This window comes from Meleagris gallopavo, chromosome 28 (genome assembly GCF_000146605.3).
Source record: "Meleagris gallopavo isolate NT-WF06-2002-E0010 breed Aviagen turkey brand Nicholas breeding stock chromosome 28, Turkey_5.1, whole genome shotgun sequence".
NCBI lineage: Eukaryota > Metazoa > Chordata > Aves > Galliformes > Phasianidae > Meleagris > Meleagris gallopavo.
In genome coordinates, this window is record NC_015038.2 from 2720965 (window position 1) to 2732186 (window position 11222).

The 11222-nt window shown below is 54.0% G+C and overlaps 1 protein-coding gene across 4 annotated transcripts; it reads right to left on the reverse strand.

Moving 5' to 3' along the window:
- Positions 1-5474: 5474 nt before the first annotated feature.
- Positions 5475-11209, reverse strand: LOC104914496 (Krueppel-like factor 15). Of its 4 annotated transcripts, XM_010724204.3 has the most exons (4): positions 11061-11209; positions 9868-9969; positions 8193-9134; positions 5475-6438 (listed from the first exon to the last, which is right to left on the reverse strand). In XM_010724204.3, exons 3-4 carry the CDS (start codon positions 8978-8980, stop codon positions 6282-6284), a joined length of 945 nt encoding a protein of 314 aa, XP_010722506.1. In that variant the 5' UTR covers positions 8981-9134; positions 9868-9969; positions 11061-11209; the 3' UTR covers positions 5475-6281. The 4 variants fall into 4 exon arrangements, with proteins under 4 accessions (XP_010722506.1, XP_010722507.1, XP_010722505.1 ...); XM_010724205.3 differs by lacking the exon at positions 9868-9969; XM_010724203.3 differs by lacking the exon at positions 11061-11209 and having other exon boundaries at positions 9868-11049.
- Between the last annotated feature and the right edge of the window lie 13 nt (positions 11210-11222).

Sequence of the window (11222 nt, forward strand, 5' to 3'; positions counted from 1 at the left end):
CATCGCTGAGAGGGAGGAGCCGGGCGAGCAGCAAAAGACAGCGGTGCGGTAAAACGGGAGGAGGCGGCGGGGAGCGGCGGCGCGTTACATGGCGGGACGCGAAGCGCCAACCTCAACGCCGCGGAGCCACCGCGGCCGCCGTACGCCACACTTCCGCCCACGGCTCCGCTGAGGGTCCGAAGGCGGCGACCAATCCCCGCGCAGAGCGGGGGCGACGCTGACCAATAGGGGAGGAGGGAACCGCCTCCCGCCGCAATGCCTCGTGGGAAGTGTAGTCCGCGCCGCCCCGCGCTCGCAGCCATGTGCCCGCAAGCCGGCTCCAACGCTGCCGCTTCTCGCCGGGTTGAGCCCCGCTGCTCACGGGAGAGAGACGGGACCCGGTCACGGCCGGTGCGGGATGCCCGAGCTGTTTGATCGGAAGGAAAACGGAGGGTAAACGTGGAAATAAGTTTAAAACAAAGAAATCGCTGTGATACCGCCGGTTCTCCGGGCAGAGGGGAGATGGTGGGCATGGGGAGATGGAGGCACTCCTAAACCAGAAAGGCTGAAGGTGTATCCCAAAATGAAGAAGGCCGAGGGGAAAAAAAACAAACAACTTTTCCAAGGGGTTACGGAGCAGGAAGAGCTTCGGGGACACAGCTTGTCTCTACCAAGAGAGGTCCAGCAGGGCTGCCCAATTCCATCAGCTCTTCCAGTGCCGGTAGTGTTGATGAGGAGAGCTGCCAGTGCTGTACAACCCGCACAGCAACAGTTCTGCCCGAGCTCAGGCACAGCATGTGGCCACTTCGAACCATTAGGGCTGGAAATGGTTGTTTATGGCCAACCCTGGGAGCACAGAGGAGAGGCATTCACTGTGCCGCCAGAAGGGGTGGACCCTAGGTCTCCTAACTAATCCCCCCTGATCCCATTTAGGGGCTGGTAACAAATAGGGAAGTATCTCTACTTGGAAATCATCTCCCTTTGGAGTTTCTGGTAAGCCCCGATCTTTGGAAATGCTAAGCTATTTCTTGTTACTGAATTCTGACCACTACCTTTCTTGTTAAGATTAAAGGCAACTATCCTCACAGAGACTATAAAAAAGAAGGGGACAGACTCTAGCAGAATCTGTTGTGATACGACAAGGAGAAATGATTTCAAATGAAAAGGAGGGGCAGTTAAATTGGATGTGAGAGAAAAACTTTTTTTTCTAATAAGTGTAGTGAAGCAGTGGAACGGGTTGCACAGATTGGCGGTGGATATTGAGCCTCTGGAGATGTTCAAGGTCAGGCTGGATGGGCTCTGAGCAACCTGACCTAGCTGTTGATGTCCCTGTTCATTACAAGAAAGTTAATTTAAAGGTCCTTTCCATCTCAAATGATACTACTCTGATTCTACAATGAAAAGACCACTGAGATCATCTGCTCCACTTGGGAAAACCCACCTGGATCACTCCCTGCAGACATCCTCTATTCCCACACCTTTCCTGTGGTTCTCATTCCAGTAGCAAAAGCACAACCCTACAGCACTCCTAGGGCTGAGCAGAAGTGATGGGGGATCGCAGAGAGCAGACAGCACACGCGCAGCAGGAGCCTTAATCACACTGAAGCTCATTAAAGCAGCCCATGCACACACTCCAGTCCCCAGGAAGCTGCTCACTGTGGTCAGCTGCTGCTCATTGCCTCGGCCTGCAGCAGCACACAGATGAGTGGTGATTGCCCTGAGTTAAGCCCTAAGAAAGCACATTGTGGACCAGTTGGAGAGCGGAGATTTCCCCGTTGGATTTGGCATTGGGAGCAGCAGTGAAATGCCACAAAGGCAACGCTCTCCCCAACGCACGCACAGCCTCAAGATTCCCACCCACTGGCAGAGGAAAACAAAAAACTAAGCTGCACTCCACTGTCAAACACCACACATGCCAAAACATGCAACCCTTGGCTTTCCAGATACGTGCCAGCAGGAGGTGAGATGTGTTTGTACAAAGTCCTCCGTGCACATTTCACCTAATTGCCTTCTCACAAACCTGACTGCTGCTCATTTTTTGTTTGGGATGTGCCATCACCCCAAACACACAAGAAGGTGTAGCTGAGATCCCAGCTAAGCCCAAGCACCTCCAGCTGCAATCAGTGCTGCTTCTCTGCAGGCAAGTTCTGTGTTGTTACAGCCCATCTCCTTCAGCTGGTCCCACTCAAATGAAGTGAAAGGACCAAGATGGGGCACGACGTTTTATTTCACAATCCCTTTAATAGCATTTACTGTTCAAGGTACAGGAGATGGAAAGGGAGGTGAAAGCCAGAATAGAATGAAGCTCAGGGAATCCTGGCACAACAGAACCTGAGGTGTCACGCAAGATGTCATCTGACCACAGCTTACAGGGATGAAGCACGGGGTCCTTCTGCAAAGCATTGGAAGAAGGGAAGCTTTTAAACCAAGCTGCTGACCATTATCTATTTATTTACACAATTTAACTACTCCATCTGATAGATAGTGTGAAAAAGAGTGGGCAGGGAGGGGAAGCACTGCATCCCCTGCACTACAGGTGACTCAAACAGAACTGATGCTCCGCAAGTGATGTGCTAACAAACCTTGGGCTCCCTCTGTACTCCATGCTGACTGCTTGCTCTGTTTGGAGCTTGGGCTCCTTCAACCACCACAAGCCAGAGAAACAAAGAAAAGAGGAAAATAAAGACGAGTCCTGCGTTCTATCAGACTCTTCCTGGAGGGTCACAGATGGGAGGTTTGCCAACATCTGCTCATGTGTACCTCAAACAGAGCTCAAGCCGTTTGTTTGGGGAAGGAGGAGCACCCGGGTTCACACATGTTGCTCAGAGCTCCTGGATCGGGCTGCTTTTTGTCCCAACCCCTTCCACTTACCATCAGCAAAATATCTCCCCCCAGATTTATGTGCTCTGATAGGAAACCATGTGTGAGCTGCACCCCAAAAGGCACTGCGGGCTCTCCCAGCACACAAAACCCTCCTGCGCTGTGCCCTGCCATCTCCGTGGCCTCAGCTGCAGCTCAGTGCTTGTGACAGCTTCACTGAGAAACAGCCCCAAAGGGTCTTTCCTAGAGAGGGAGAATAAATTTCCTGCTTTGTGCAACTCCCATTTTGTTCTGCTTCCCCTGCCGTGGGTTTGCAAGCGAACGTGGGTTTGTTCCCATCTTAGACAACATCACAAGGGGGAAAATATGTAGGACAAAGGGATGGGATGAAATAGCGCAGGCAAGCAGGCAGGTCTTAGAAAAAGCTCATACGTAAAGATGCTTTAAAAAGAAGCACTCAAGCAACAGTGTTTTAAAGGGGAAGAGACAGCAGAAAGAGAAGTCAGAGTGGGGCTGCTGGTGAAGGTCGGTTGTATTGGGGTACAGATGTTCAGATGTCACAGAATCGTTATGGTTGGAAAAGACCACCAAGTCCAACCATCAACCCCTCCCCACCGTGCCCACCAATTTGTCTTAATTGTTGCCAAGCTGGAGGCAAGGACAAAGCTGGGAAGTGAAATGTAGCTGTTGGCTGTAGGAAAACACCGGGCAGCCCAAGAGGAGAAGCGCAGAGATTGCTAAATCAACTGAAAAAGAGAAATCTCACTGCATGGCTCTGACTTTGCATCACGTGTGGTTGGTTGAGATGGTGCTGGGAGCAGAGCTCCCCTACAAGAAGCGATAGGCTGCCATAGGAGCTGCAGGGCCACCATGAGGACCCCCAGCAGCCCCCTCTTGTCCAGCCCAAACAACCCCATGGACTTCACACCTCCTGCTTGGACACGGTGGGGATGGACACAGTGAAAGCTCATCATGCAACCATGGGGACAGCAGGTCCGGATGCTGCTGCCCACCTCACTGAGATGTGCCAGCTTGTTGGCGAGGCCTTGATGGTGCTGGTCGTCAACCTGATGGGATTATAGCAGAAATCTGCCCTCACCAGGCACCCAACACACAGCAGAGCCCCCTGTTCAGCCTCCAGCCCCTTGCACAGTGTCACCTCCACATCCCTCCTGCACACCCTGGGACAGCAGTGCTGCCGTGGGCTGCAGCGTGGGGCCGGCGCTGCCTGCTGCTATATCCAGAGTAAATTCATCCCTGTATCCAGGCGGACAGATTTAGAAACGTTGCCTGAATTTCTCTTTGTGCTCTTCCCACATCCTGCCCTGCTACAACTCCTGCCTGCTTGCATTTAATTTCCTAAAGAGCAGCGCTTAGCAACCCGACAGCCTTCTCACTGCGAGCGGATCCTCCCATCCCCTCCCATCCCAGACATGCAGCCCAGCTCAGCACAGAGCTGGGGTACAACCCAGCAGCCCCAATGACACACGTGTGAGATGCATCTCAGCACCTCCGGCATAGTTTTAGCTGTGGGAAGGCAGAAGGGTCTCCTCTTCCTCGTTCCTCCCGTTGCCACAGCTCTCATCTGTACTTCCACAAAGCGTTTCTGCTGCAGAGTAATATCCTCACTGGAGCAAAGGATGGGTAATTACAGAGCCTTCAGTAAACCTTCTAAGCCAGTCATCCAAAGTCCCCAGAGGGAAGCAGGTGAGACTATAACACACATTGCTCAAGAGATATGTATCTGGAGTATTTTATTTTATAAAAATCTCTCCCCTCCCTTTGCGGTCTGCTTAAAAGAGATGGCAAAACAAACCAGGTGAGCTGCAAGCCAGCACCGCCAGCACTCCCAGCCCCGTCTTCCATGGCAGATCCACCCCGTGCATCTGCTCAGCAAATAGCTGCTGCAGCAAGGAGAAGTGCCTGGCACGAAGGCTGAGGCACAGCTCTTCTTGCTCCAGTTTGGAAAAGCGCCTTTCCCAGTTGCCTTCGGCTGCAAACAGAGGGAGGCAGGATGGGGCAGGTCCAAAACGAACAGGGAGTGTGCTGGGAGAGTCTGGATGAGGGAGAGGAGCAAAGAAGGGCAGATGAAAGCACGAGACGGGCATGAGTCACGCTGGCACGCAGCCCCTGGAGAAAGCCCTCAAGGAAAGGGCATTTAGTGAATTCCTGGTCAGGCAAAAATCCACGAACACAAAAGGCAACCAAAAATAGGCCCTTGCGTACCTGCCTGCCCTGGCTCCTCATTCAGAGCTCAGTGTTACGATGGCTCAGGAGGCGTTTCTTGGGCACGGGGCGGCAGCAGGAGTGCTCAGTGCCACCCGTGTGCCCCATAGGGGAGAGCTCTGGCTGAGGTCGCAGGTGCTACACGCTCCCACGGAAAGAAACCCCGCTGCAGGCAGAAGCTTTCTGCTCAGATTTATCCACACCTACCCAAGGACGGAGGAGTTTCAGCCAGCATCCAGAATCCAGCCCTCCCAGACCTTTGGGGAAGGCTTGGCTCTGAAGTTAAGCAGCTCCAGCGCTTTCTGTTGTAACCCCTGCTCATGTGCCTGGGGACCTGGAAAGCAATGCAGGTGTTCTCCTAAAAAACATGCAGCTGAGGCAGAGCAACTTGCTGGAAGCCAAAGCAGAGTTCCATTAGCTGTGGCCTGCACACAGGAAAAGACTCAGGGGAAGCAGACCCTTCTTTTTATTGCTTGTAACCCCAAACATTGTAGGTGAGGAATAAATCAAGGAGTTTCGGCTCAGCTTTAGGTGGAGGAACAGGGTTTGGTCCACTTCCCCACCCTTCTTCTGGGTACATCCCAACTCTCCCCACCAAAGCAGCAGCTCAACACAAGGACACAAAGTCCTACCCTGGAAGCACACTGGAATAATGGCACAAACATTGAGTCGCAAAGAGCCTGCAGGCACCAAACATCAGCCTGAGACACGCAGGCAAAGCCACGTAGGAGGGACACAGCGCCTAGCTGGAACTCCTGACGTTCGTTCTTTGTTTGTACAAGCACCTAATTCCCTCCCAGATGTTTGCAAAAGCTTGGCAAGCTGGCACGGTACAAAGAATTGGCCTTTAATTAACCAGAAGTTAAATACAAAGAGGACGTCAGCAAGCTGCACGTTGCAGCGCTCCCCCCAGCCAATGCATGCAGCTCTCCTGCATCCACATGCATCGGTGTCTCTGCACACAGAGGTTCCTTCAGCACGTGAAAAAAAGGGCTTTGCTGCTGGTGCTGCTGCTTATTACATCCCTCCTGATCCCCTCCTGACACCACGCACGTCCCTCCTCACACCGCAGCAAAGTCACACTGCCCAAGGACTCTGATAGATTTCCACCACGTGGATTTCAAAGCAACAAACCCTGAACTCAACCCGTCCTTGAGGAAAGCTCCAACACACACCGTTTGCTACAACAAAGTCACTTCTCCTCTTCGGCACTCCTTTCATTACCACCAGGAGTGCTGCTCCTCACCGGGTCAGCCCTACATCCCAGTGCTGCCCAGTTGGTCCCTGTGGATCCTCACGTGCTTGGCCAGGTGGTCACTGCGGGCAAAACGCTTCTGGCAGGCGGCACATTGGTACGGTTTGACACCGGAGTGAGAGCGCTTGTGTCGGGAGAGTTCATCTGAGCGGGAGAACCTGCGGGAGAAGGGCAGCGTGGAGGGCGCAGCTGCTGTGCCAGGCAGTGCACAGCAGCCCAGGATCCTCCTGGAGGGAGCAGAAAGGAAGAAACCTCTCCGAGGAGTGGTTTAGAGATAGGGAAGAGAGGAGTAGAGCCACTGAGATCTTGCTTTCCGTTGGTTTTTAAATTCTACCTGCTTCCTTCCTCTGTTCGACGCTCGTGGGAAGGAGAGCTGATGGCCCTAAGGACAGATGCTGAGAGAACTGCTCTTTGGGGCATCAGCTCAGGCTGGCAGGGATGTGAGGACAGAGTTCAGAGTTCCTATTGCTTCACACATCCAGCCAAAAAAGGCGCTGCTGTTGAGAGAAGCGCCTGTTTTTCCTAAGCACGCATTCTCCTTGCAAGCATCTCAGAATGGCAGCGAGTTTTCAGTGTCAGGGCTGGGAGAGAGGAGCAGCCTGCAAGCTGGCTTAGCACAGAGCACAAAGGAGGAGCAGCAAATGCAGCCAGCCCGCAGCAGAGGAGCAGAGGTTTCCATGCCAATGCGAATTTACTGGAGGATGCAGCAGCAAGGACTGCAGGAATACTCAGTGCTCACACTGCTTCTGGCTGTGTGATATCCACACCTGGTGCAGATCAGCTGCACCACCTGGAAAATCCCTTTAACCACATGCACATCCCTGCTCAATTCTCCTGTGCCCTTCTGCTCGGCACAGAGCTCCAGGAGGGAGCAGGGAGGTGATGCTCAGCCCTTCTAAAGTGCCACCTCAATGAGGCTGGGAGTTGGTGGGACTGCAGCGTGTTTTGCATGTCCGAGTGCCAGGGGAATGCTGGACAGGAGGACTGGGCAGGATTTACTCCTGTTCTGCCTCTACGGAGCCAACACAGATGGCAGGAGTATTAGGATGGAAGGGTTTTTCCATCTGGCTGAAACGTGCCCACGCAAAGAAGCACAAAGCAAGGAGCTTCAGATGTAACCCCAGACTCCCAGCAATAGGATTTCACGCTCACACCTGGTACAGCAAACATTACGCTTGCCCTTCAAAAGCTCTGTGAAGATTAAATGCATCCCAAGGACGTCCTCAGTTCATCCACACAACGACTTCTTTTCCAGCTCTATTGCAAAAAGTGAGTTCCAAAGTCTCAGCTCCTCCTGAGACAGCAGCCATCCTCCACCGTGCAGGGAATCAAGGCAGCGAGGTGGTGCCAAGGCGTTGCACGAGAAACCAAGGAAGCTGAGTGCTGCCAGCACCAGTTTTCCTTGTGATATCCTTTCAGATCTGCTGAGGAGAAGCACTATGCAAGACCTGAGGACTGTTAACCCTCCTCGCCAAAGGCTGTGCCGAGCATCCTGCCCCTCAGGACAGGCATGTGGTACCAGGAAGAGAGCACAGCAGCAGGAAGCAATCAGAGGAGCGCAGAGTGGTTTATTTAGGGAACGGAGATGAAAGAAAACAATGCTGTGCACAGAGCAAACGGGAGAATACGCACAAAGGAGCCATGCTGCAGGCCCAGCAGGAGGGACACAGGCAGGCAGGGTGGGCACACAGCGAGAGAAAGCAAAGGGATGGCCGACATGGCCATGAACCAACATGGGAATGAAGCAGCAGCTCCTGTTTTCTGGGAGAAGAATTCATTGGAAGAGCCATTTTCGTAGTCCAGCTGCACAAACTGCATTGCCAGAGAGCAACTCAGAATACTTTTTATTTTCCTCTGGGCCTCCTTAAGGGTCTCACCTGCTTTCCCCCCCCCCATCCACGCTCCCACTTACCGCCAGCCGCAGTCGGGCCAGGCACAGCTGTAGGGTTTCTCCCCGGTGTGCCGGCGGATGTGGGCCTTCAGGTGGGAGCTTTTGGTGTACGCCTTGCTGCAGCCCAGCTGTGGGCACTTGTGGACACGTGTGGGGGCTTTTGGACACACAGGGGCTGCTTCCTGATCCTGCACACCCCCCAGCATCCTCGCTCCCATGGCGTTGGGCAGTGGGGCGATCTTGATGTACTTTTGGTCCACGAGGGTGACGGGGTGCTGGAGCTGAGGTAGGAGGGATAGGTTTTGTCCCTGTAAGCTGATGACCAGTTGGGTCACTCTGACAGCAGGCTGTGCCAGCAGGCTGCTGTTATCAAGTTGGAAAGGCTGGATATGGAGGACAACGGGAACGTCTCCGTCAGCCGCTGCCTGGTTGCTCCCATCAGCTGTCCCTCCAGGCTGGGAACCATCTGAGCCATCTTCTTGAAGTGGATGTCCCTCAGAGCCACCCGAACCGGTTTCAGATTCAACTCCAGCCACGTGCTGCTCGCTCACTCCATCCTTCAGGAACTCAGCCTTCTCCCTCAGGAACTCCTCGATCTCCTCCAAGGTGGGGATGAAGTCCTGGGAAAGGCTGCAGCAGAAGTCGGGCAGCTGGAGGTGAGCCTCGCAGGCAGTCAGGGGGGGTTTCTCCTCCTCCCCATCAGTCCCTGGTAGGGGGAGTGGGTCGCCTTCATGGCAGCCTGTGCTGCCCTCCAGGAGGTGGTCAGAGCCTTCCTTGGGGCCGTGCCTCGGCAGGAGGGATGGCGGCATGTTGTGCTGCTGGGATAAAGAACCTGAAGGGGTTGGCAGCTCCTGGCTGCTCACACAGAGCACCGGCCGGCCCACATCCCCCACCTGCACCGAGCTCCTGCTGGGCTGGATCAGGAGCCTCTGCACCACTTCGGCTGGGGAAGTCTTTGCTCATCTGCAAGGGAACACCACCAAGGTTATTTCCAATGGGAAACGAGCAAGAAAACTCCAGGCTTCGAGTGTAACAGACCGTGCCTTAGAAAGAAAACAGCAAAAGCAGTCAGTGGTCTTTGTTTGATAATAAAGATGCTGCGGCTCAGAAAACACATGCCAACCCCCTTCCTATGGAGGCTGCTAAGGGCTCGATCCCTCCCAGAAGCAAACTTCTTTGGGATGTTTATTAAGGCAAAACTACACAGTGAAACTCTTCCACCTGCAGCAGAGGGCAGCCATGTGCTGCTGGATGGCAAAGGCTCACAAATGGGTGTTAGTGGAGATCCAGAGGAAGGTTCTGGCTTCTCCAAACACTGGCACAACGACAGCCTCACACAGACATATCACAGCCAGGTTCAAACTGACTGGTTTGGGAACCATTAATAACAGTGGGAGCTGCCAGCCTGCCCAGGTTCTGGGAACGCATGGGTACCACTGTGCTGCACTGCGTGGTGCCTGGAGGAGCACTGAGCACATCCAGGCAGGTCGGCCTGCACTGTGGCACTCCTTCAGAAAGCAGTGCAGACAGATCTGGGGTCAGCTCACGGGGCCCCTGAGGGCACACAGCTCAAAGCAGATGGGAATCATCACAGTACTGAGACACGCAGTGAGGCACGGCCCGCCTGCCTGCTTGTCTTGGACTTTTAATAAGGAAAGTGAGTTTTCAAGAGAAAGAAAACCGATGCCAAAGTCACCTAAGAGTGTTTTCCAGAGTAAACAAGTCCATGAGATCTCTGCAGAGCTGCAAACCAGTTGAGCCAGTCCTCCTTATCAGTGCTTCCCCAGGGTCCTGAGAACTGGGAGAGGGAATTTCTGAGAAGCAGCCTGGATATAACAGAAAGGCTCTTCCTTTAAGAAGAAATAATCCCCACCTAAGCTCCCTGTCTGCCCGGAGTTGCACTGCATCGCTTGGGGCTGCCCACAGCCGTCCCCTCACAGCTCTGTGCCAACAAGTTGTGAGGAGCAGAGCCAGCCCTGCTCCCATGGGAGGTGAGGACGGCGCTCGGACCAACCTCAGCCTGCAGGCTGCGTGTTTTCATCACAACACAAATCCGTGCTCTGAATCATCACCTGAAAGGCAGCACCAAATCACACCCTGCTTCTGTTCCAGTGTTCTGATCCTCCTCTGATCTCTGCTTTCTGACCCTCTCATCAGCTCCGTCTGCACGCTTCAGAGGCTCTGAAGAGCCTTCCCCCTCTGGCTACCAAACACTGCTGTTTTCCAACCTGATTTTCCACCTTGCAGGGCAGCTCAGGAAGTCTTCATCCTTTCAGAATGCCCCCAAGGATAACTGAATTACACCATGAACTCCTCAGCTCTGAAGGTTTATTTAGTATATATCCCACAAATCCAAAGCGAACAGTTCTGTTGAGTGAACAACACAAACAAAAGCGCAACCAGAGGGCAGGAAGGTCTGGGGCTGAGCAGACCTGGGCAGGTTTCCTGCAGCCTCGTGCAGCTCCAGCAGAGCTCTGATGCCCTCTAAGAGCAGCAATAGCAATGCAGAGGGGAAAAGGGCAACTAATAGGGAGCTCCACTGCTAATCGACATCGGGGATGTGTTACAGACAGCAGTGACTTATCAACCCGCAGCATTTCTGCAAAATGCACATCCACCATTCTGTCGCCCCAGATAAAGCACTGCAGTGGCACGGAGGCCCCACTTTGGCCTTCAAGCAAACGTGCTGCACAAGGTCAGCGCTGCTGCCGAGCTTCACTTTGCATTTCCACCCCTGGAGCTGTTCAGATTCCCAGGAGCACTCAATTACTGCCTGAACTCCGCAGACGTGCAGCTCTCATACGGAGGGAAAATCACGGGCCAAAGTCAGTGTGAGCAGTGCTGAATGACCGCTCCACCAACACCCGCGGCCCCAGAACCCCGACTTACCTCGGGGCACAGCCCGCCCTCCCAGAACCCTCAAAAGACGCTTTACAGCGGTGCCACGTGGAGCAGAACCGTCGAGATAAAGGGATGCCCCCACGCTCCGACCCAGCCGAGGACACGCGGGCGTTCGCAGCCCGAATGGAACCCGGCGCACCGGGAACGGCT

Bases quoted from the DNA above. Each gene is read 5' to 3' on its own strand.
- LOC104914496 (XM_010724205.3), bottom strand. From the start codon at position 8,980: ATGCCGCCATCCCTCCTGCCGAGGCACGGCCCCAAGGAAGGCTCTGAC. The intron at 6,439-8,192 runs GTAAGTGGGAGC...CTTCTCCCGCAG, and splicing joins TGGCCCGACTGCGGCTGGCG to GTTCTCCCGCTCAGATGAAC.